Raw genomic sequence first — 26,495 nt, 5'->3', positions numbered from 1 at the left:
GAAAACAATCAACGTGACCTATAGGTAACTTTTAATGTACATTTTAAAAAGTAGTTTTATAGTGTCAGTATCACTTTCACGTTTGGAAAGAGACTAACCAATCATTGCTGAGCTTTTCCCGGTAATACTAAACAGGCAACAATGTGGGAGCGCAGCCCCTATCATTCCCCCTTTTTTAACCAATCGCAGCATTCTATCACTGTGTGATATATTGTATGTTTACTTTATTTACGAGTTAATTTATCCGAAGGGTTCCCCCTGCTTAATTACAACCGCTTATTGTTATTTATTTCTGCTTTTTATTCATTGTTTTTGTTTGTGGCTGTGAAAACAAAAAGGACTGTTACTGTTTGTGGAGCCTGGCACACAAGCAAGAGAACGAGGATTATCACAGTCGGGTTTGAAATAGGATCAGGAGCAAAAGACTCAACTACAGACATTGCCGGTTTAACGTGAAGCCATTTCCACGTGCAAAATGGGGCTGAAATCCCCCCACCAACGTTCTATTTTAATTTCAGCCCTGGATTTGCAGCGTCTTTACCCTCCGTCTATATATTTTTTCTCGCTCTCTCTCTCTTGATTCTTTTGCCGACATTCAGTATCTGCTGTTGAGAGATGGAACGTCGTTGTGATATGCATGACTAAGACAATTCCACATTCACTTTTTTCTAGTCTTCCACAATAAAAAAAAGGGAAAACCAATAATGATCAGTTTGCAAGTTTTGTAAGGTTTTTCTTTTACAGACTGCAAGCTGGCAAATTTTTATGACTGTATCACAGAAAAAAACAGTCGTTGAAAAATAATGTATATAAAATGCCTATAATAAATATTAAATGGTGTACCTACACCCCCCCCCCCCCCGTCGTCTTGCTTCTTCTGCACACGCTTTGTGCAAGGGCACCGGCCAATCAGGCGATAGAACAGCAATTACACAGACATGGACAGTTGCTGCGGAGCAAGACACGGCTCTGCCAGTTATGCAGTTGGTCATTATGTATTCAATTACTGCAAGAAATCTTGACTACTTACATTTGGGTCAGAATAATGACACCGAACTTGCACTCCCAGGATGTTGTTAAAGCGATACTGTCATAGGAAAACATGTTTTTTTTTTCAAAATGCATCAGTGAATAGTGCAGCTCCAGCAGAATTCTGCACTGAAATCCATTTCTCAAAAGAGCAAACAGATTTTTTTTATATTCAATGAAATCTGACATGGGGCTAGACATATTGTCAATTTCCCAGCTGCCCCAAGTCATGTGACTTGTGCTCTGATAAACTTCAATCACTCTTTACTGCTGTACTGCAAGTTGCAGTGATATCACCCCCTCCCTTTCCCCCCCAGCAGCCTAACAACTGAACAATGGGAAGGTAACCAGATAACAGCTCCCTAACACAAGATAACAGCTCCCTGGTGGATCTAAGAACAGCACTCAATTGTAAAATCCAGGTCCCACTGAGACACATTCGGTTACATTAAGTAGGAGAAAAAACAGCCTACCTGAAAGCAGTTCCATGACTGGGGCAGCTGGGAAACTGACAATAATATATAAGCCCCCTGTGCATGTACCTACCCACACATCTTCAATATATAAAAGCAAAGGTTGCTGGTCGCTGTTCCATAGATCAATTAGAACGTTTTACAGGCTCTGGAGAAACGCAAGCAGAGAATCGCCATTGTCTAGCCCTGGCCTTGGGGACCTGAAAAAACGTGTAATCAAACAAATGCATCACATGATGACTGTCACTTAAAGGAACACTTAAAGGAACAGTAACACCAATTTAAAGCGTTTTAAAGTAATGAAAATATCATGTACTGTTGCCCTGTACTGGTCGAAACACTACTATAGTCCATATAAACAAGCTGCTGTGGAGCAATGGTGGAAACTGAAAAAAGGCTATATGGCACAGGTTAAATAGTGGATAACAGATAACATTGTGTTCTACAGAGATTATCTGCTGTGTAACCTGAGTCTTTTCTCATTTGAATGGCTGCCCCCATTGCTACACAGCAGCTTATTTATATAAACAATAGTAGTGTTTATGAAGCAAACACATCAGTTTTACCAGTGCAGGGCAACACTGCATTATATTTGTATTACTTTACAGCAATTTCATTTTTTGATGTTACTGGTCCTTTAAATACAATTGGCTAGAGTTGCAATACAGCACTGTACTTTGTTAATGCTAGCACAGGTATGGGATCCGTTATCCGGAAACCAATCATCCAGAAAGTTCTGAATTAAGGAAAGGCCATCTCCTGTAGACTCCATTTTAATCAAACAATTAAAATGTTTAAAACTGATTTCCTTTTTCTCTGTAATAATAAAACAGTAGCTTGTACTTGATCCAAACTAAGATAAAATGAATCCTTATTGGAGGCAAAAGAATCCTATTGGGTTTATTTAATGTATGATTTTCTAGTAGACTTAAGGTATGAAGATACAAATTATGGAAACCCCCAGGTCCCGAGTATTCTGGATAATTGTCCCATACCCGTAACAGCAATTCCTGCAGGCGTCAGAACTACACATCGCTTGGTAGACTTTTAGCTATTGGCCTATAAAATGAAGCAGCTTTGGAAGGCCACATATGTGAGTTCTTTTCCTTTGTGTCCCCTTTAGAAAGCAGATCATTTTACAGAACCAAAAAAGATGACTGATATTACATCTAAGGCTAAATAAAAAGTCAAGGGCAGGTTGTGCTGTTTGTTTAAACTGCCCTTTTCGGTCCGCTTTATTTTCCCTATCGCTTCCACCACTAGGAGGTAGAACAATCAAAAGAGAAGACAGACTATACTATAAGGAGCTTAGAAATTTTCAAACAATCTCCAGTCAGGCAGGTTTGCAAGTAGACTCGGAGATTGGTTAGCACTCGGAGCAGACAACTAGATCTCTATGGAGAACATCTCAATCAAGGCTGCACCTATGTGGAATTGCTCTGCTGGGGCTTGTAAGGCTCTTCTGGGACAGGCCACCTTACCATATTTTCGGAAAGAATCTGTGGATTAAATTGATACCCTGTTGCTTCTTTCTATCCACCTCTAGTTCACCTGGCAGGGACCAGGCCCTGCATATTTATCATCCAAGGGGCAGATTCACTGACCAGTGAAAAGTCGCCAGCAACCGTTTCGCACCCATTGCTACACTTCGTCAGGCGAAAATTCGTTCAGACAATGATAATTCACTAAAATGCGGAGTTTCGTCGTGGGCACCAAATGCTGGTGACTTTTCGCTAGTGTTACTTCGGGAATGCGAGCAATTCAAAGCGAAGATGCGCTAGCGTTCGTTTCTGCCTAGCACAACTTCGCTAGAGGTCTTTACTTAGGCTAATTTGCATACGGCAGGAAATTTAAAGTTGAATGGACGTATATGTTGCAGCAAATACATTACATTACACAAGTCCAGGGAACCTTAATAAAAGAAAATAGAGTTGTTATAATGCCCTACACATTAGCCCACTGTATAGTTTATGTGCCATATGTTAGAATTTTTTTTGGGTAACCGGTTTCCCCCCATACATTTTCTAAGGACTTTTGCAGGCTATCACTCTGAAAAAAAGAAATGACGGCAGGGTTTTTCAAACTTTGATGCTTTTTCCACTAAAAAATATGATGTAAGTAACAGAAGATTGAGTTAGATCTATACACTGCAGTGCACTTCACTTGGTCTGAGCTGAAGAAGGCAAGTCTGGCGAAAGACGTAACGTTCAGTAAAATCCGCATTTGGGAGTAACGTCCATTCGCCAGAGCGAATTGTCGCCTGGCGATAGAGTGCGAATAGCTAGCGTCTATCTCCTTCGCCAGCGTATTGGCGCCTACGCCCGTTAATAAATCGGCAATGTCCCTGCAGGCAGTAACGCTGGCTAATTGTCACCAGCGTTTGCCACTTCGCCCTTCAGTAAATCTGCCCCCAAGTTCCCTGTTGTCAATGGCAGCCAAAAGGGGCAGAACTTTGCTGCCTCAGATCAGTCCTCTTAAAATGTTTTTGCTTAAATTTAGGGATGTACCGAATCCACTATTTGGAATTTGGCCGAATCCCCAAATCCTTTGTGAAAGGTTCAGCAAAATTAGGGGTGGAAAAGGGTAAAGTAAGAATTTTTACTTTACTTTTACCACTTCACATGGTTTCCCTTCCTGGCCCTAATTTACATATGCAAATTAGGATTCTGTTTCAGTTCGCCAAGTATAAGGATTCAGCTGAATATGAATCCTGCTCAAAAAGGCTGAATCCCAAACCGAATCCTTACTTAAACTGAACAGTATTAGATGTAGTAACCTGCTTGTGTGGACGTTTTGGTTAAGGGCAATGTACACTTGTGGCCTGTTGTTGCCGGAGTTAAGTCCTATATAAAGCAAAATGGAGAGGGTGATCCTCCAACTTAAAGGGGAACCATTGAGAAAATAAAAAAATAATATAAGCTTCATCATACTGAAATAAGAAACTTTCTAAATACTATCGGTTAGAAATGATGTATAATCAAATGTATCTTCATTGTCCTGCTCTTGGCATCTGCCTCTCTTTGTTCTCTCTTCATGCAGCAGTTGGGTGTCAGATTTTTAATGACAGTTAGATCCAATATATCTTATAGGGACGCCTTCCTTTCCTAGCAGATTAATTAGAGCTCACTCAAATAACTGATTCCAGTACAAACAAAATCTAACAAAATAACTGCCTTTTCCACAAATTCTGCATGTAGAGAGACATGATGTCTGGTCATTTTAATAGAGTGAGCTCTAATTCTAGGCAAAAGGAGCCCCCCTATAAGATATATTGGATTCAACTGTCATTCTAAATCAGACTCCCATCTCCTACTTGAAGAGAGAATGAAGAGAGAGGGAGAAAGTGAAGAGTAACTTGAATATTTCAGAAACCATTCAGAATTTGTAATTAACTATATTTAGAAAAGTTCTTGTTTCAGCATGATGAAGCCAATACACATTTTAATGTTTTGCAATTGTTCCCCTTTAATAGTTATTTAGAATAACTAAGTTTTACAGCTGATTCTGCTGGTGGGATATTGCTCCTACACACATGAAGGAAAACACAGCGGTGAGCTGGAGAATTTGTGTGTCAACGGTTCATGGAAGAAGTGGTCTGACCAGGGCCGCCATTAGAAATCACGGGGCCCCGTACAACAACATTTTCAGCGCCCCCTGCTGCCCACCCCAGCCCCCAAGCCCCACTCCAGATCCCGCCCACACCACAGTTAAAAGACCACACAGACATCAGTGCTAAAAACGATAACCCACCCCCCCCCCACACACACACACACACACGCTAGAATGTAAATCGCTGGCGGAATGGCACTGGGATCACTTTGTTTTCCAAAGTCACCTGAAGTTTCCTCGCGAGGCGACTTCGAAAAACGAAGCACACCGATTGCCATCCCGCCGGCGATTTACATTCTAGCCGGAGGGAGGCAGTTTGGGGAGATTAGTTGCTGGGTGACTAATATCCCCAAATCTGAGAGTGTATCTCTGCTCTTAGAAGCCTCTATCCTAGCAAACGTCTCCCCTCTGTTCCCTATGCCATTGATTCTGGAACCTTTGGCACCTGGTGGGTTTTACCTTTTCAGCTGTCAGCGAGCGACTGTTGTTTCTGGGCAGGATGAAATCAGACAAGGCATTTATTGGAAGAAAAAAAACAAGTGCTTTGGTCTGATACAGTTTATTCATTTTTCAGCTCTTAAATATACAGACATAAATGTATGCTTATGGGGAAGTCTTTGTATATGCAGCTTAGGAACAATGAAACAGTTTCTGTCCAATATAAGAGACTAATGGAACAGATGTTGAATACATAGCTAACATCTTAGGATATTCCGGTTTTATCTTTAGATACATTAGTGAGAGTGTTCCACATGGGGGGGGGTCACACTGGCAGCCAGATATGCACAATTTATATTCATTTGTCTGTTTTGATGAACCCAATAATTTCAGAAAGTAAATACTATAATAAAACGCTTAGAGCAAGAGAGAGAGAGGCAAATAATGACCACTTGCTTACGGCTTTTTTTTTTTTTTATAATAAAAGATATACCCTTAGACTTCAATAACTTTTCTATCACAGCCTTATGTCCCCCAGCCTTATTGAATGTGGCACATCACAGATGCCTTGGGAATCCACTGGATCCTTAGAATCCCTTATACTCATGGGGGCCCATTTACTTAGCTCGAGTGAAGGAATAGAGAAAAATAGTTCGAATTTCGAATGGTCGAATATGGCAACTACGACCATCGAATGGACTACTTCGACCTTCGACTACGACCTTCAAATCGAACGATTCGAACTAAAAATCGTTCGACTATTCGACCATTCAATAGTTGAAGTACTGTCTCTTTAAAAAATTCTTCGACCCCCTAGTTCGCCACCTAAAACCTACCGAGGCCAATGTTAGCCTATGGGGAACAACAATTTTCTGATCGAAGGAATATCGATGGATTAAAATCCTTCTAATCGAATTTTATCGTTCGATCGAACAATTATTCCTTCGATCGTTCGATCGTAGGAATATCGGTAAATCCTTCGACTTCGAATATCTTTTGACGGTCGAATATCGAGGGTTAATTAATTAATTAACCCTCGATATTCGACCCTAGGTAAATGTGCCCCATGGCATCTTTATATCTAATAAGTAAAGTGAAGTTTTAGGGCAGTTACAAATAAATCACTATGTACAGGGCCAGGGTTACTGAACCAGCTTCCTTCTCCATGAATATACATTCCTTTCTTATATCCACTTTAAAATAAAATTTAAATTTAAACACTGGGTGGATTAAAGGGGTTGTTTACCTTTAAATTAGTATGACGTAGAGAGGGATATTCTGAGATAATTTGCAATTGGTTTTCATTTTTTATTATTTGTGGTTTTTGAGTTATTTAGCTTTTTATTCAGCAGCTCTCCAGTTTGCGATTTCGGCTATCCAATTGCTAGGGTCCAGATTACCCTAGCAACCATACATAGATTTGAATAAAATACTGGAATATGAATAGGAGAGGCCTGAATAGAAAGAGGAGTAATAAAAAGTAGCAATAACCATACATTTGTAGCCTTGCAGAGAATTTGTTTTTTTTAGCTGGGGTCAGTGACCCCCATTTGAAAGTTGGACATAGCAAATAATTCAAAAACTATAAAAAACAAAAAATGAAGACCAGTTGAAAAGTTGCTGAGCATTAGCCATTCTATAACATACTAAAAGTTAACTTAAAGGTGAACTACCCCTTTAATTCTGTTATGAGATGTTCATGCTTACAGCATCACAAGTGGAAAATAATATTTACAGGGCAATATAGAAGTCTTAATACAGTACAAGTATCCTTTAATAAATGGGTTCTCCCCATGCTGGCGTCTCATTTACATGTGAATATCCTTTGCGTGGTGGGAGGGGATTTTTCTGCTGGTGGGTTTGGCTCAATTTGTCATAAGGAAATAGTTTGGAGAATTGAAGCAGCTAATGAATAATAGCGTCTAGTCTGGGACTTCGCATCAAGCCGGGGGGGGAAAGAGCTACAGAAAATGTTGTAAATAGCAATAATGGCAAAGAAACCAAAAATAAAGGTGCACATTTCACATGCCACCCAGTTTTATACATTTTATAAAAATATACATAATATACTGTGCCCATTTGTAGGGAGGAAGCCCAGTGATGTTTGGTGCTGGCAACTAGTTGGCATGATATTTGGAATAGCTGTAGTAGAAGTCGAAGTCTACCATACCTAAACCAAATAGGAGAATCCTAATGACAAACAAAACAAATATTAATATTTAACAGAATCTCAGATCAAATAGGCAATGGTAAGTGCAGCCCTAACGTCCCTGTAGCGGATGAGTATAGGCACTGGATGTATCAGGTTAACCCATTAATGAGAGGTCTCACTGTCTATAAGCTCCTCTCATTCCTCTCAGGGGGGGGGGTTGCTGGCTTTCCTCACTTGTGTGAGTCCAGGTAGTCTCTGCAGATCCCACGGATCAAGTCTGAAGTGATTTGTTCCAGCCCAGGGAATTCCCTGGTGAAGAAGGTGTGGGAGTTTTTCGGTTCAGATGCCATGTCCTTCAAGTCTTCCATCGGTGCCCATGCTACACCCACGGAGAAAACCGTCACACCTGTAAGTACATAAAGGGCAGTTAATATTCACCATAAACTCGCACTGTAGTGTCCCGAAGGGTTAATGATCTAAACGCTCCACTCTTTTCTTCTCTACTTAGGGATAATAAACTGCTACTTAAGGGTAGGACTACATGAACGTTTTCGGCATGATCCGACGCACTACGACAGAAATTAGGTAAGAGATAGAAATGTCGGATGAAGTCGTGCCGCGTCAGATCAATGATGCGACTTCATCTGACATTTCTATCCCTTACCTTATTTCTGTCGCATGTGTTTTGTCACAGCGTGTCGGATCGCGCCCAAATGTCCATGTAATCCTACCCTAAAAGTTTTTGTTATCTCCTTATTAGGGCAGAGACACATGCTGCGATTCGGGGAGATTAGTCGCCCGGCAACAAATCTCCTCTTATTCAGGCAACTAATCTCCCCAAATTGCCTCCCCTGCCTTCCCGCCGGCTAGAATGTAAATCGCCGACAGGATAGCACTCAGAGCGATTCCTTCTCCGAAGTTTCCTCGTGAGGCAGTTCGGGGAGATTAGTCACTCCAAAGAAGAGATTTATCGCTGGGCGACTTATCTCCCCGAATCGTAGCGTGTGTCTCTGCCCTTAAAGGACTTTTAAGTTAACTTTAATAAATTATAGAATGGCCAGTTCTAGACCCCCATCTAAAAACAAATGCTCTGTAAGGCTACAAATGTATTGTTATTGCTACTTTTTATTACTCATCTTCCTATTCATAGTCCAGTCTCTTATTCAAATCAAATTCTCTTATTCAAATCACTGCATGGTTGCTAGGGTAAATTTAGACCCTAGCAACCAGACTGCTGAAATTGCAAACTGGAGAGCTGCTGAATAAAAAGCTAAATAACTAAAAAAAACACAAATGATAAAAAATGAAACTCTCTGCATCATAAATCAATATTTATTTAAAGGTGAACAACCCTTTTTGGTATAGGATGAATGTTGCTGAATACAGATATGGCACCAATGAACTACTGTATATTCTCAACTACTTTCTCCAAATTTCAAGTCTGTTTGTCAGTAACTTGGAGCAGGGCAAGTTTCCGGCACCACTAGAACATGACAATCTTATCTACACTGGGCCCCACAGCAGATTCATTTTAGGACAACAAACATATTAATAGGTTGACCTGTTTTACCAATATTTGTTGAAATTGCTCATTAAATAGGGTTCATGGGGCCCCTATACCTCCTGGTCTGCTTCCTCTGTAGTTACACCCCTGATTATCAACCCCTGTTGCCCCAACTTGAAGCAAGTTGGGACAACAGGCAAACATATATAACTTTCCTTGTCTTGTGTATAAAATAGAAAAGTGCATAAGGACAACCAGTTTACCTGATGTGTGTGCTGAGCTGGCCGGGCCCCTTACGTCATCATACGACTGCCCATCAGTGATGATGATCAGGAAGTTCTTGTTATGCCCATCCTTTGTTGGCTGAAAGAGATTACGCACAGCAAAGTTGATGGCATCCCCAGTTGCAGTACCACCACTCATGTAGCGGATGTTTCTGAGAGCATTCAGCACGTCGTCTTTGTTGGAGTGATCATTAAGACCAAATTCCAGGCGTTGGTCATAGGTGAACTGGACGGCCCCTACTTTTGTACCAACATCTGATACTTCAAAGGCTCGCACCACGTCGGCCATGAAATCGAGCATCATGCGGAAGTTCAGGTCCCCGACGCTGCTGGAGCCATCGATGAGGAAGCCAATGTTGACAGAGTTGTAGCAAGTCTTACTGCAAAGGAGATGCTCGTGGGAGCACAACTTCTGCATCAGCGGCTTTGCATGCTTGGCAGTGCCAAACCAACCTGGAACATGGTAGGAGAAGTAGCTGCTGTTTCTGCATACTGCCTAGAGGGATGGAAGGCATTGGATAATTATATGTCTCATTCATATAAACCAGGACAAAGAGCTTAAGTGCTATGGGTAAGAGACATAGTGGAAAGGAGGTCCCTGCCCCATAGAGCTTACAGTCAAGTGGATGGGAGGCTAACATACAGGTAAGACAAAGGTAAGGCATAGTCAGTAGGCCCAGGACAAGGCTAATGTTCTAGTGTTACAAAAGGTAGACTCTTAGTTTTTTCTTGAAGAGATTTAGAGCAATCTTACGGAGGAATTCAGGGATGGAATTCCAGAGGTAAGAAGCAGCAAGATACAAGGGTTTGAGACAAGAAGTGGCAGTGGATGGGGATGGTGTGAAGAGAAGGTGCCTCTGAGAGGAGCGGAGAAGACAACCAGGAGACAAGAGAAGAAAAGTGAGGAGCAGAGGAGTGAAGGGCTTTGAATGTTAGTAGAAGGGTTTTATATTCTGTCCTTTGCTTAATAGGCAGCCATGCTAAGGATTTTAGTTGGGGTTGAGCAGGTTCCCTTTTAGGAGAGAGCACAGAGCAGAGTTTAAGATTGATTGGAGGGGAGAGAGATGGAAGTCAGGAAGACCAGTTAGTAGGAGATTGCATTTTATGCATGTAGTTTAAATCATAGAAACCATGCATGGCAGACAATAACCAGAACATTCTGCAGTCATTGTTACCTTGTCTATAAAAGCTATGTCCTGCACCATGCCCAGTTCTTCTGCGGCTGGAGGTGCCACCGACACAATGAAGACATTGATGCCAAACTCTCGGGCCACGATTCCTGCCTCCTCAATGTTATCAGAGGGCCAGCCATCTATAAACACCACCATGACCTTTGGAATGCCCTTCCGGACCCCATTAGCAGTAGTGAAAAAGTTTTGTGCTGTGTGTTTTATAGCTTTGCCTGAAGAGGGGAAAAGAGAAAGTCACCCTATTTTCCAGAAATGCATATAAGGCTAAGGCCACACTAGGCTATAGCGCCGCGATTTGACTCGCGGCGACTTTTCGCCGCGACTTTTAAGCCGCAATCGCTGGGGAAACTTTTGCGCTGGCGTCTATGGGGAATCGCGAAAAATCGCCAGCGTAAAAACACACGCGGCGATCTTTTTTCTATTGTCGCTCGAAATCGCCTAGCGAGGCAATTTCGAGCGACAGTAGAGAAAAGATCGCCGTGTGTGTTTTTACGCTGGCGATTTTTCGTGATTCCCCATAGACGCCAGCGCAAAAGTTTCCCCAGCGATTGCGGCTTAAAAGTCGCGGCGAAAAGTCGCCGCGAGTCAAATCGCGGCGCTATCGCCTAGTGTGGCCTTAGCCTAAATGATATACACACATAATGGCTGTTCAACAAACCCTATAAGTGAACTCATTGGCTGCTAAGGGTCCTCAGGACTAAACATTCTACAGTTTTGAGAAAAATCCCAACTGATCTCCTTTGGGCAATTTACAATATCCAGTAAAAGTAATAGCGCAGAACCTATACAGTGGGTCTAAAATACACTGAGCCTTTCATCAGTGGAGGATAAACAAACACAGTACCAACAAAGAAAGTGAAGATTCCCTGCATCTGAAGTATATCTCCTACTAGATACCCATATATATGTAATTACATTTACCTGTATTGGAGTTGCCCCCTCTAAAGCTAATCTCTTTCACAGCAAACTGAACGTCCCGAGGGGCTGTAAAGTTCTTCAGAAGGAACTCAGTCTTGGGCACTTCACTGTTGGGAAGGAACAGATAAAAACAATTGTTTGTATGGTATATCCATTCAGTCTCAGGTGTTCTCTTCTTCTAACTCTCATTACCTTGCCTGAACGACTCCCACGTGGGGACCGTCTGTGCCAATGCCCAGCAACATGGACACTCTGGCCACAAAATTTTTCTGTAGGTTAAAGCGACGCTGCCCAATGTTGTTGCTGCCGTCAATAACGAAGGCAATTTCTGCTTTACAGTCTGAAAAGATGAGCCGGAGAAGAGGTGAATGCCTAACACAACTTGAGATCACTGGGCAATGGTTAGAAATGTTGTGGGAAGTCAGCATAAGACAATGGTGGATTAGGAAAGGTTATAATTGACCGATAACAACTTCTTAGAAGGAATTAGATAAACTTCTGAGGGTCATTACAAAACGGGGTCGAGATGAAAGGTGAAAACCATCCTTCTCCCCTTCTTTCTGCCCTTGACTGTCAGGCACAACTCTCACGTGATGTGGAGCACATGACTGTGACTACATTGCTGGAACACGTGGTGGGATGTGGTCGTTCACTGCTCAAAGTTACAAAGAGTGAAAAGTAAGGTGTAGACAACTGCAACATCATCAGAATGTGAATTTTCAAAAGATCATTCACTGTTTTTATCTAAAGTTGTTCCTAGAGCTCAGTTGCTCTTATTGTGACATATGAACATTGATGCCAAAATACTTGCTACAATCTTTAATATAAGCAAACCTTTCAAACTTATTCACCAGGCTTTATACTTCAGCTCATGTCAGTCAACTCAAAAATAGTTTATACCCACCCTAGACTCATCTTGACAACCCTGGGTCAATGTACCCCTGCATCGTCATTTGTCTTCAGTCCTCAAAGTATTAAATGGCTACAACCCCTGTTGCCCTTTTACAGGGTAAGGCATTGAAAGTAGCCTAAGGCACATAAGGGGTTATGTAGTAAAAGGCACTAAGTTTGCCCATGGGCAGTAACTCATAGCAACCAAACAGCAGGTAGCATTTATTGGTCACCTGTTTAAAAGCAGCCATCTTATTGGTTGCTACAGGTTACTGCTCCTGGGCAAACTTAGTGCATTTTATTACATTTGGGGGAAAATTTTTCAATGTCCTTAATATATTGATAATGGGTTGAGTGCAGAGGACCTCTTGAATCTTGTGGTCAGCCTCATTGCGTTTAATCTTTTTAAAGATTATTGGTAAGCACAACTAGCCTTGTTTGTTATAATTTAGACAGGAGCCATTGCCAGCTCCATGTTGCAGCTCCCACACTTTCCAACTATAGTCAGGTGATCACAGTAGTGGCCTTGAAAGCAGCAAGTAAATTGCGGGTAAAAAACGTAGTCCCTGTGTAATATATATAATGAAGCAATAGAATTCTTAATGAATCACATGAAAGTTGAATGTAGGACTGGCCACTCCAGGCAACCCTTTGACGTAGTTGGCCAGCTTAAATATATTGCAGTATATGGACAAACAATCCCTGTTTTGTTTAAAGGGTAAGGCATTTTTCAGTAGCTTAAGGCACAAAATGTTTCATAGTATCATAGTAAGTTAGGTTGAAATAAGACAGATGTCCATCAAGTTCAACCTTTTATTTTTTTTTAAACTGCCTAACCGCTAATTGATCCATATTAAGGTCTTAATGTCCTTAATATATTGATAATGAGTTGAGTGCAGAGGATCTATTGTATTTGTCTATATGTATTTTGTGGTCACAGCCTCATTGCACCCCCGCTTTATGGTTTAAAAATGAGTGGTGAGCACAACTTTCCCTTGTTTGTTATATTTATACAGGAGCAGTGACCAGCTCTATGTTGTAGCTCCCACCCTTCCCAGTTATAGTCAGGTGATTCCACTGGTGTCTAATAAAAGGGCAGCCAAGTTTGGGAGTTTTACTTTGAAAGCAGCTAGTAAGTTGCAGGTAAAACTTAGTCCCTTTGTAAAATGTATAATTAAGCAATTGAATTCTTAATGAATCAGATGAAAATTGAGCATAGGACTGGCCAGATATGGGATGACTTTGACCGAGTTGGGCAACTTAAATATTTTGCAATTTATGGACAAACAATCCCTGTTTGCCATAGCACCCCAAGTTCACACCCTAAAACTGTATAGGGTGGAGAACAGCTGTGTGCACTGCCACTTATTATTAAAATATTCATCCGTTTCCTCCTCTTTAATATAAAAGTTGTGTTACCTATAACCCATGTTATTCTAGTGGAAGTTGCACTTTACCTTTGTTGCCAGTTAACTTCTGTGGAGTCTTCTTTAGCCGCTTGGCTGCACAAATGGAGAAGAGGAGAATGAAACTAAAAACAAAGACATTTTCCTCAAATTAAAAATCATTTTTGGACTTTGGATCTATCTGCTAAATGGACACTCAATTCTTATAGCAGTGGCATCAACCCATGTAGATCAAGTGATGCAGCTCCCAAGGTGCTATTGCATATGAAGACCAATTGCAAATTGTCTCAGAATATCACTCTCTACCTCATACTTAAAGTTCATTTAAAGGTGAAGAACCCCTTTAAGCACAATGGGGCACTGGGAAGCATTGCTGTCTTGCAGTACTGGGGTCCTAGGGTTGACTCCATCTGCAATGCATGTGTATAGATTACCTCTGAGTACTCTTGTTTTCCTCCCACACTCCAAAAAACTACAGACAGGTAAATTGGCTTCTAATAAAATTTAACCTACTGTGTGTGAATGTGATATGGACCTTAGATTGTAAACTCTACTGTGGTAGGGACTGATGTCTAATCTCTGCAAATAACTGCATAGATGTGTTGGTGCTATACAAATAAAGACTTTGTGCTTTGTCCCTATTCTCACTTACTTGAAGCGACCTGACTGGCCACCGGTTTTCCTGAAACCTCCAGCCCTTGACTTACGGCTTCTGCAAGTAACACACAATTTGTTAGTTAGATCAACTAGTAAATATTAACATGACTTTCTTTCTCTTAGAGAGATCATAGATTAGGTCTTAGTCCCATTGCTTGTCCAGTGCACACAGTATTACTTTTTAAGCCTAACAAAGAAATGTTGTGTTATTAGTTGTGTATCCTTTATTAAAGGAATACTGTCATTGGACACATGTTATTTTTTCAAAATGCATCAGATAATAGTGCTGCTCCAGCAGAATTCTGCACTAAAATCGATTTTTCAAAAGATTTTTAATTTTGAAATCTGACATGGGGCTAGACATATTGTCAGTTTTCCAGGTGCCCACAGTCATGTGACTTGTGTTCTGCTAAACTTCGGTTACTGCGACTCCTTCAGTTACATTGAGTAGGAGAAACAACAGCCTGTCAGAAAGCAGTTCTATAGTGCAGCACTTAAATTTCTTTAAAGCAGGCAAACTTCCACCAGGCAAAGGTTTTCAAAGTGAAAAATAATTTATTGTATCCATAGCCTTACGCATTTCATGCTAACAAACACTTAATCATAGCCTATGATTAAGTTTGTTAACATGAAACGTGTAAGGCTATGGATGCAATAAATAATTTTTTTTCCTCTAGTTAATCATATTATTATGTTATATGGAGACATAGCTTCCTTCGCTTTCGGTATTCTCTGCATATGAATGCTGAATTCTTTCATTTTGATCCAATCATATGCAGAGAATAATAAAAAAGATAAGGCAGCAAATGGCAATATTTGGAAGATATTGAGATGTCAATTTCTATTAGGGTATGATTCATAATGTGTAAATATATCTTTATAAATGATCTCGGCCTCGTTTCTTGTTAAAAAAATGCGTAGGACTGATACATAATATTCTTCCAGATGGTCAGGAATAATTCTTTGAGAATACCTATCCTCTAATCCCTTCAAGGTTATTAAACCAGAATTACAATCCTACTGAATACATAAGGGGTTGTTTACAACGTGCAAGGTACAGTACAAAGTGCAAAAAAAGGTACTGTTTGACATTTTTTTTGCACTTTTCACCTTGCCCTGCATGCTGATTGAATTGCACTCCATTTCAGCCGCCGATCCCATGAATAAGGTTCTGTCTGCATTCCCTGCCTATTAGGGTTGCCACCTTTCTCCGCTGGTAATGCCGGGTGGGGGGCGGACTGCATGGCAGTGATGTTGTGGGCGGGGTAGTTATGTTGCAACGGCGGGACGGTGGGCGTAGCTATAGATGATCGTCGCATCAATCTTAGGGAATCCTGCCTGTTTTTCCAAATTAGGAAAACCGGGCAGGCAGTATTGACCCAGACAGCCCTCCTGAAAACACTATCGCCTACCCATCCCCTAACCCCACCCAGTTGCACTGGTGTTGGGGGTCTTTGTAAATGACTCTTTTAGTGTTTTACTCATTACTGAAAAGTCTTGCCAAAGCACAGATACTAAGGGGCTAATTTATAATCATTTAAATTCAAATTTTTAACCAAAATTTCAAGTTTCTTTTTATCTAAAACTCACAAATTTAAATTAAATTTCAAAAACTCGAATTCTAGAGAATTGTCAAGTACCAAAACTTGATTTTAAATCTTAAAAATATTAAAGCTGCCGCGTTCATGCGCAAGTCAGTGGGAGTTGTGTTCGGCATAATCAAAGCAATTTTTTCAATTAAGTTTTTCCAACCTTTCAAATTATTTTGTGAATTGGTAGACCCATTGAAAATTATGAGCAAGGTACAAATTCGATGCATTTTTTATAAATAAGTGAAATGTCAGGTTTGGTAAAATTTTGAGGTTTTTTTCGAATTAAAAAAGAACTCTAAAAATGTACAAATTGGAATTCTGATAAATAGGTCTCCACATACTTTAATAGCTGCTTTTTAATGAAACATATATCGAGCAATGCTTAAAAAAAATACAGGCTCGATGTCATTACACCAAATAGAAAAAAGCCACTGTGTATATTCAGTTTATACCCACTAGGTGTCACAAAGGTAACATGCATGAGCTTTCACAGAACTTGTTTAATAGCTCAGAGCATCACAGACGTATACATTTTATAATGTGAAATGAGCTTAGCAGTTAATAGTGAAGCCATTAATAAACCTAAAGCTGCTTCCTGCCCAGGCTTCTGTACAGATCATATTCATGATATAATGTAACCTCTGCTGTAAATTCTAAGGACATTTACAGTTGGGGGATAATTTCATCCTATTATACTGGTGACTTTACAGACAGGACCTCTGCTCACGTCTCACACCCACCAGGAAATCCAAACTGTGGCAGCTCAGATACTTTTTAATTTCTTAGGCTATATTTAATATTCCTTCTCTGTAAATGATTTCTTTTTATCAGTAAAAAGGTAACACAGGGCAAAAATATTATTTACAAATATATATATATATACAAAAGTCCAGGAGAAGGAAAGCTATGGAGGCATTTTATTGCCAATAGATTAGCTGCAATAGTACAAGCTAGAATGCTATATTTATTCTGTAGAATGTTTTACCATACCTGAGTAAAAAGCTCTAGAAACTCTCTGTTTGTTTAGAATAGGAGCTGCAGTATTAACATGGTGTGACATCACTTCCTGCATGAGTCTCTCCCTGCTCTGGGCTCAGATTACAGTAGAGAAGGGAGGGATGGGGGGAGAGGAGCAAACTGAGCATGCTCTTGCCCAGGGCAATGAGGTTTAAGCTGAAGGCAGGAAGTCTGATACAGAAGTCCATGTGTACACAATAGAAGGAAAGAAATGCAGTGTTTCTTTTGACAGGGGACTCAGAGCAGCATTACTTTGGGGGTTTCCTGGTATATTTAGATGGACATTTCTGATAAGGCTTACTTAGTTTTAACCTTTCCTTCTCCTTTAAGCGCCTGCACTCTGATTAGGTAACTTGCGAGGTGTGCTGTCAATCTCAAATATACAATCACAACTTGGAATAAGTAATTCCTGGACTTTTTATTTTACGTACAAATGATACCAAATTCTGACATTTCAAAAAAATAAAAAGACACCACGTCGCGAAGGGAAGTGTTGGTCCAGGAATGATTTATTCCAAGTAGTGATTTTATATGCTGTATTTATAATATACACTGTATACCTGTATTAAAGGGGCCCTTCATCAAGTGTCCAATACAATATGCACCATTTATGCAAAAACACCCAGACTTATATAAATAGCACCTATTACATTAAGAACCTTAATCAAAGGGGTAAAGGTTTGTTTATTACTGATGTCTTGGTGGTACAGAATGGTACTGAACTTTAATTTATTTAGGACAAAATCCCCTGCTGTAAACTGTTGGGTGAATAGAAGTCACTAAGATTGGCCAGCACCTGGGCAGCTATGAAGTACAAGGCAGTGAGGAAGAAGCTTAAAATGATACGTAATTGATTATATTTCAGTGTTTGGAATTTGCTTTATCTGTTATTCTGCTGCACCCACTCATATGAATATTCAGATAAATAAGACCCCCAGCACAGAATAATACTGTTATGATTTCAAAAGTAGCTGTGAAGAGTCTAGTTTAATTACACCCTCTCCTTTATAGCACAAACCTCACCAAAAACGTTCTGTGTGATGCCTCTGTCCTTGTCACTTACTTACTGGATACAGAGAAGGATGATGTCCACCTGCTGAGGCTCTGGGACTGAATTCCGTTTGCAGAGGAGGCTGGGTAATCTTGTTGTCCAGGGAGTCTATGGACATTTATCATTCCTCCATTTTTGGGGAGCACACCCCTGCCAGGAAAACAACAGGCACTGAGACTACTAACCACAAAATGTAATCTGACTTTGCTGGACCTTACGAACCCACTGACCACCAAGACCTTAATTATGACATCTAAGCTTGTCTCAATCAGTCAATCAGAAGGCATTTTAATGTGCTATGACATCATATAAGCAGAAACCAATGTACCACATATACATTTACATTTAAAAGAACAGAGTTTTAAAAATACATTTCAATTACTTTGTAACTGGATATCCATTCTTGCTCCATATAAACTTGTCTGGCGAAATCCTGCCTGCTTCCTCTTGTACCAACTGAATCAATTGAATCCCTACCTTTTATATCACTAGTATTGGTCCAAAGAATACAACTTGGAAGGGTCCCTAAGAAAGACAATGGCCTGAGCACCTTTTGCATCTCTGTCTATTGGAAAACACAATAAAGTTCCCCACTCTCAGGGCTAGGGAGGGTTTAATCCCCTGGCTGCACTATGTATAGTTTCATCTTTTACGTGAATAACAAATAAAAAAAAAAACAAATACAAAAAGTATTGTAGAAGTGATACCTATATTGGCTAACAATAAAAATACATTGCAAGCTTTCGGAGCACCAAGGCCCCTTCGTCAGGCAAAATACCTATCAGCAGTTCTGAGTATTCCAAGTAGGATTTTGTGACTTGAAGTCCTTTTGGAATCAGGTTTTCTTTTTTGCACTTTGTTAAAAAGAAAATGTCGCTGTCCAGTTATGCCAGTTTCTGCAGCAGAGTTTTAAGTCTCATTTGTATACGGTACATTGTGGTATCTTCCATGTTAAGCACAAAACAAAAACTGTGGTACCGTTTTAGCCAGTAGCAAAATTAACATACCTGACAAAGGGGCCTTGGTGCTCCAAAAGCTTGCAATGTATTTTTATTGTCAGCCAATATAGGTATCACTTCTACAATACTTTTTGTATTTGTTTGTTTTTTAATTTGTTATTTTTGCTACTGGCTAACACGGTACCACAGTTTTTGTTTTTATCTTTAACGTGGTCATTCTTCAGCACCTACTACTTTCCCTTATATATCTGTAAGTTTACCGTTACCCCTCTTTCTTGATTGTAAGCTCTTGAGCAGGGCCGGGCCGCAACGCATAGGCACCCTAGGCAAGCCAGCCAGGACGCGGTGCCTGCTTAGCGCGAGTGCGCATGTGCACGGTGTTGCTCACATGCACGAATTGGTGCAAACATATGCAAATTGCCATGAACGTGCGTGCATGCACAGGAGTGCAAAAAGAAGAAAAAAGCAGAGAGAGATGGACACAGAGGGGACAGACTGGGGGTTGGCGACAGAGGAGGTATGTGCCTGGCGCCCCCCAAGCTTTGTGCCCTAGGCACGTGCCTACTCTGCTTACCCCTTGGCCCGGCCCTGCTCTGGAGCACCACCACTTTGCTTTTGTTCTGTAATATTTAGGCTAGGGATGAACCATAAATTTTACATTCAATCAAATAGCGAATCTTCCAAGACTTAGCCAATGCCTGCACATCTATGAGCATGGCTGGAAATGTAGAAATACATGGGACTTAAATATTAGGTGATGGATGTGAGTGCTCCAGTGCTGATTAGAGCGTTCATTGCTGAAATTGTAGCCAGGTGGTCCAACAGCACAAAGCAGAACAAGGACTCAAAGCCGACAAGCCTTTAAATGAATATCGGTGTATAAGAAAAGAGAGATTCACTATTAGGTGTAGATCTAGAGTAGTAGTTTTTGAAACAATGTTTTGTTTGTGTTGCCTTAATACCAGGGGTTACCAACATTTTTTACTCATGAGTTACATGAAGAGTTAAAAGTGTTGGGGAGCTGCACAAGCATAGCACAATGTCCTGGGGAGAGAAGAACTTGGTAAAAGAACATTTCCAGTGCCAATAATCATCTATGCAGCCCTCATTTACAGCAAGGCTTTCTGATATACACTCTTGTAAAAAACACACCTCCATTTTAGGATTGTTCATGAAACATTAAAATTAAAAATGTACCAATTAATATAAGCCACAAGCTCCATGATTAATCAGCAAGTAAAATAGATGCAGGTTGAACTAACTAATATATTTCAGGAAAAGGCACTCACAATATTGCTTTATTTGCTCTTGAGAAAAGGGGGTAGGAACGCCAGGATCCAGCACAATTGCTGTTGTGAGTGCCGTCTGACTTTTCCTGATATATATACAGCAGACTTATGAAACTTTTGAGCAGCAGAGTTTCCAGATTGAGCACCATGTTACACTTTACACAGAATTTTGGACTTTTATTACTATGAGTGCAACTAATATTCTGCCACAACCCACTACCTTTCCAGAGGCCACCCCTCAGCTTTGAACATGGGAGATCTCTCTCTCCAACCAGCACCAAGAATGTCTCCAATATATGCCATTGGTCAGATCCAAACACTATTGCAGTAGATTAAAATGCAGTTGCAGACACAATGTTCAAAAAGATCACAGAAACATAGAGAGGAGCTAAACGCAAAGTCTTATTTGGTGTCTTTTTTTTTATGTACTAATCCCTTGCAGTTGCTCCACACTTACCTTTTTAATAATCTTACCCCCATATGCAATAAAAGGCATTAAATTAGCTCAGGAGCAATAAACCAAAGCAACCAATAAAATGTTTGCTTTTAAACAGGTGGCCAATAAATTCTGCCTGCTGATTGGTTGCTATGGGTTATTGCAACTGGGCAAATAAACTATATAGTAAACTTTTCTCTATCTTACTGATTGCTAGGGTTACTGGCAAACTTTGAGGTTTAGCCTTTTTGTCTAATATATAATATAGTATTTTCCCCATCTTTGATTCGATTGTATCACTACGGTACATCAATAGAAATAATGAATCCCTATCACCCTACATACAAACCTATATTTTTATTGCACCTTTACTACTGCAACCAACCTGTGACATCTCCAAAAAATCCCCCAATCTGAGCCTTTCCCAAAATGCATCATATAAGACCTAAGCAATTAAAATCACTGGCATGTCTCCCAGGTACCTGTGTAGGGCTGCTCCACAAATGCTGGAAACAGCTGCATAAATCCCGTCTCCATAGACCGACAACTGTTGCTCAGCACATCCAGGTGGGCAAAGGACCTGAACCAACTCTTTCTTTAGATCCAGTGCTCTCATAGAGCAGGTGACAGGAATCGAAGCTGAAAGGGACCAAGATATGTCATTCATCTAACGGCAATGACAAATAAGCACGTTTAAACCAACCTACCTGTATGCACATTAAAATTATAGGGTTCAAAGTGGGACAAAGTGCAAAGCCAAGAAAAAACTGGTGAAAATTTCTATGCTAATTACCCATAATGTGCAAATCATTGAACTGTTGCTGTCACACATGCACCTTATGCTCTAATTTTAGCGAAACTACGAGGGAGCAGTGCACCCATTTACAGGAACAGGTAGGTGCAAGTGCTAACAGAATAACATTTTAACAGGTGCCAATTTGCATCCATCAATGTGTCCAAAACTCTTACCTACAACAAGTTAAAGACGATCCCCCTCCCCCTTTGTAATTGCAGCTGTACTGGGCCCATTGTGTTAATACTAACACAACTGCATGCACCTATGATCAGAGATTGGGTCATGTATAGGGTGGGGTGGTACTAGCACCCAGTGTCAATAGGCACACTTGTGCACAATTCCGCAGAAAAGGAAGGACAGAAGCACTTAGCACAACTATATCTGTTTAGGCACAAGTACCGTAGCAGAATGGCATCAGTATGTGAAACATTCACATCCATTTTAGCACAACTGCGGCTAGATGCGTTAATGACCCTTGGTTTATTCCAATTTTTACTTCATTAACCCAAGAGGGGCACATAGTGACAAGTGGGAAAGGTTTCATTTCTAGGGCGGCTACTGGGAAACACGAGAGACTAAAAAAAGGAAACATTTCAAATCTAATAATTTAGAAAAACAGTAACAAATATATAATAAAAAATACATTATTTGCAGTGAGCTTTTCAAAAGCAAAAAGCTTAATGATGGTGTTTACTTTTGTTGTGCAATTGTATTGCGTTGTTGTTATTTGTCACACTGTTTATTCTTAAATGCCAATAAATATAATTGGAAAAGAAAGAATTTTTTGGCGTTCCCCATAAGAAGACCGTTGACATTTTATAGGAACAGGTAGAGAAATGGCAGATGAGGTTCAGTGTGGGTAAATGTGCACTAGAGCATGTGGTCCATTCGGATTCCAATCCAGACTTATACTGAAGCCATTCAAGTACAGATGAAAATGATTTAGAAATGAAAATAAATAACATGGTAACTTTCAGAGCTCAGTGGCAGGACTTGGCTAATTCCATGAGGCTGCAACATTTTTTCCATTTTCTCTAGTAACGGCACAACGTGATCCAAGAAATCGCATACACTTGAATGGAAACGTAATTTAAAGGCGATGCGCAGGAGAAAAATTATTGTGTTGTGTCATAAAACAAATTAGCTCAACTGTGTGCTTAGCCACAGAAGGTATCTGTAATGCTGCAGAAATAAATATCAGGACTGACAGACTAAATGGACTCCAATAAATCAGTGTCTAACGGATGTCAGGGTTAGGGGTTATTTTCTAAAGGTATGGGACCTGTTATCCAGAATTATAGGGACCAGGGGGTTTCTGGAAAAGAGCTCTTTCCGTAATTTGGATCTAAATACTTTGTCTATTAAAAAATAATTTAAACATTAAATAAACCCAATTGGATTGTTTCACCTCCAATAAGGTTCATTTATATCTTAGTCGGGATCAAGTACAAGGAACTGTATTAAAGAGAAAAAAGGAAATCATTTTTAAAATGTTGAATTATTAAATAAGAGTCTATGGTAGATGGTCTTCCCATAATCTGGAGCCTTCTGGATAAGACGAAACAACTCCACTGATACGCTTCTTTCTGTCAATAGAAGTATTTGCTGAATTTGCTAGTATTTGACATCATTTTATTTATTTCATTACAAAATACTCAGCAATAAAATCTGCAGGGAGATTGTTTTTAAGTCTATCCAGCAAGTGAAGGCTGCATTATGGAAGACAATTTTGGCTCATTCTTCAAAGAGTTATGGGAGCCAGCTGTGCATGACGGTAATGCAAATTTTATTGCCTGCATTTACACCAGTCCTTTGTTGTGAAAAAGGACACATATGATTTTTATGTATAGAGGTATGGCATCTAATTCCAGAATCCTTGAGGCCTGGGGTTTTAAGTTAAGGCTTTCAGGCAGACAAAATGCTCCCCTTAAACTCACGCCACTACATTGGCATGGGGACTGATACCTTATAAAGTATGTTTTAGACCTATACAGTGATGAGCCCTGGAAAAAGTGGGTTTTAAGTGTTCACTTCGAAAGGGAAACCAGCAGGAAGAGGTTCCTCCTGTTTGATCTAGGCTGTAGTCCAGATGTATAAAAGTAAAAAACTGTAGTGAATACTACATTGTTTAAGGGCCCCAGCATTGCCCGCTTTTAGGACCATAGGGGAGCCCACAAAGATCAGGATATTGCATATTAATGGGGGAACGTAATAGAAGTCGTTAACCGAAAAATTCGCAATGCTAAAAGTTATGCCTTTGTAGCTTTTGCCAACCCAAAAACTGTTTAGCGACCACTTCCGACAGTAGTTTTGAGAATTTTATCGTTTGCGCCAATGCGCAGTGAACGTAATAAAACTTCTTACTAAAAAAGCTGTTATGTTTGCGCCAAAAGATTGCGACACCTTCAAGCGCATCTTATAAGTGCGCCATTAAAATTCGCATGCAATAACTTTTTAAGGAAGAATATTACATTGCAAAATGCACATTTTTATTCTTATTGGTGCAAATTGTTTTTCTCTTTGTGACTTTTATTACACAGTGTGTATTTATAGGGTTGTTCACCTTTGAGTTAACTTTTAGTATGATGAAGAGCAGGGATCCCCAACCTTTTTCACCTGTGAGCAACATTCAGATGTAAAAAAAGATGCGGAGCAACACAAGCATGAACAATGTTCCTGAGGGTGCCACATAAGGGTTGTGATTGGCTACTGGTAGCCCCTATGATGACTGGCAGCTTAAAGGAGACTCTGTTTGTCAGTACATCTGATTTTAATACAACCAAAACTTGCCTCCAAGGCCGAAATTCAAAAATAAGCACCTGCTTTGAGGCCACTGGGAGCAACATCCAAGGGGTTGGTGAGTAACATGTTGTTCACTGGGGATCACTGATGTAGAGAGTGATATTCCGAGACAATTTGCAAATAGTTTTCATTTTTTAAAATTATTTGTGGGGTTTCAGTTTTCTAGCTTTTTATTCAGCAGCTCTCCAGATTGGAAATTTAGCAATCTGGTTGCTAGGGTCCAAATTTCCCCAGCAACCATGCATGGATTTGAATAAGAGACAAGAATACGAATAGGAGAGGATCTGAATAGAAAGAGGAGTAAACAGCAACAATAACAATACATTTGTAGCCTTACAGAGCATGTATTTTTTAGATGGGGTCAGTGACCCTCCCAATTTGAAGGCTGAAAAGAGTCAGAAGAGGAAGGCAAATAATCCAAAAACGATAAAAAATAAATAATGAAAGTCATTTGAAAAGTGGCTTAGAATGGGCCATTCTATAACCTACTAAAAGTTAATATAAAGATGAACCACTCTTTAAAGGTTTTATATTGCATTGCACTCCTTTTGTTATTGCCTACTGTTTCTATTTTCTGCATTGACTGCTAATTTATATCAGCCCAGTTCTAGTTCAATAAATCTGGGTTCTACTTGTGTTGGTATTCACTGGGAAGCTCTAGCGTATCCCTATGGCCATATTAATTGTATGCCTGGGGTTGGCTACATGATCTTATTTTATTATTCTGTGTAGTAAAGAAACATCAGTTAAAGGGAAGGGGCCTCTATAAAGGCGGTATTGTTTATAAAGGTATTATTTTTCACACTATTAATTACACACAGTCAGTTTCATGTTAAATAAAACCACACAAGGCTTTTCAGTCCTCTCTCCCAGAGAAAGGGTGACATTGTGTGAACAACTAGAGGTAACGCTCACATAGCAGAGGCCAGGCACCTACTGTTCTCCTTTCTCTGCCTGCTGGAGCCTTTGGTTTTGGTTAACTGCTGATAGTAACTACACACGGATCCATATAATGCCACTAATATAGTTCTAAGGAGAAGAAGAAAAAACAGCGGAGCACCGTGGAGTCCAGTAAAAGTATTAAAAAATTAAATTTTATTTAATGTACATATAAAAGCAGATTACAGCAGCAGTGAACCCTGGCTGCCCGCTTAACACGTTTTTTGGCGTCCTGCCACTAGAATTGGCCATTCTACAGTCTCTTGTATCAGTCTATAATTATAATTTAACTGATAATTTTTATCAGTCAGCATTTGAATATAATTTGTGTATGTGTTGTATATCCTTTTGTTGTACAGTGCCCTGGAATATGTTGGTGCTTTATAAATAAGCGTTAATAATTATAATAACAATAACGTATCTCTTGATTTGGAAGAATCAACTAGTTATGCTACTGGTGCTCCCATTAGCTACAGATGGACATCTTGAACCTCTGTCTCATAGACTTTGAGTAGGGATGAAGAAACTATTCGGGTGGGCACTGGAATATAACTAAAGGTTGTAAGTGCTGCGCTCAGTCCCAATTAAGTGTAGATTCTTGCTTTCTGCACCAAAGGATTTATGCGGGTCCACCTGGTCCGCAAATTAATAATAAAATAGGAAGACAAAGAATTTGGTGCGCTAAGTCGATGATCTGTCCCCAATATCTAAGTAGGATAGAAAGAATATATAGTGCAATAAAGCCAATATAATCTTGCTAAGGAATGCTGATCAGAGCTACTCACAATTTTGAGTTTCTTAACAGGCTTTGAATAGGCTTGTTACCGCTGGAATGGATCCTTGTCGTAAAACCTGTAATAAATGGCTGCAATAGTGTAATACTTCCTGGTTTTTCGGATGTTTTTTAAGGGTTAATTGTACTCACCGAGTGTTGAATGAAATATTGGCGTTTAAAGATTTTTACTTGTAGCACGGAATGCCTTCTCGCAGCAGGTATCGGGCTTACGATGGTGCAGTTTGTGATCTCCGCGATGATCTTCGGTGCGCAAAAGTTCATTCAGTT

General features: G+C 40.0%; 1 protein-coding gene across 1 annotated transcript in view; it reads right to left on the bottom strand.

Moving 5' to 3' along the window:
• Positions 1–7,759: 7,759 nt before the first annotated feature.
• Positions 7,760–26,495, bottom strand: part of coch.L (cochlin L homeolog) — a 41,315-nt gene continuing 22,579 nt past the window's right edge. Inside the window, exons 4-12 of the mRNA XM_018231184.2 lie at positions 21,378–21,534; positions 18,228–18,361; positions 14,547–14,606; positions 13,946–13,990; positions 11,790–11,937; positions 11,601–11,704; positions 10,665–10,891; positions 9,469–9,985; positions 7,760–8,107 (exon numbers count right to left, since the gene is read on the bottom strand). Of these exons, the coding sequence (XP_018086673.1) occupies positions 7,932–8,107; positions 9,469–9,985; positions 10,665–10,891; positions 11,601–11,704; positions 11,790–11,937; positions 13,946–13,990; positions 14,547–14,606; positions 18,228–18,361; positions 21,378–21,534 (1,568 nt within the window). The 3' untranslated portion in view covers positions 7,760–7,931. The remainder of the gene's footprint in view (positions 8,108–9,468; positions 9,986–10,664; positions 10,892–11,600; positions 11,705–11,789; positions 11,938–13,945; positions 13,991–14,546; positions 14,607–18,227; positions 18,362–21,377; positions 21,535–26,495) is intronic.

This window comes from Xenopus laevis, chromosome 8L (genome assembly GCF_017654675.1).
Source record: "Xenopus laevis strain J_2021 chromosome 8L, Xenopus_laevis_v10.1, whole genome shotgun sequence".
Classification (NCBI taxonomy): Eukaryota; Metazoa; Chordata; class Amphibia; order Anura; family Pipidae; genus Xenopus; species Xenopus laevis.
Note: the sequence above shows the minus strand (reverse complement) of the source record. Positions and strands in the feature narration are given on the sequence as shown.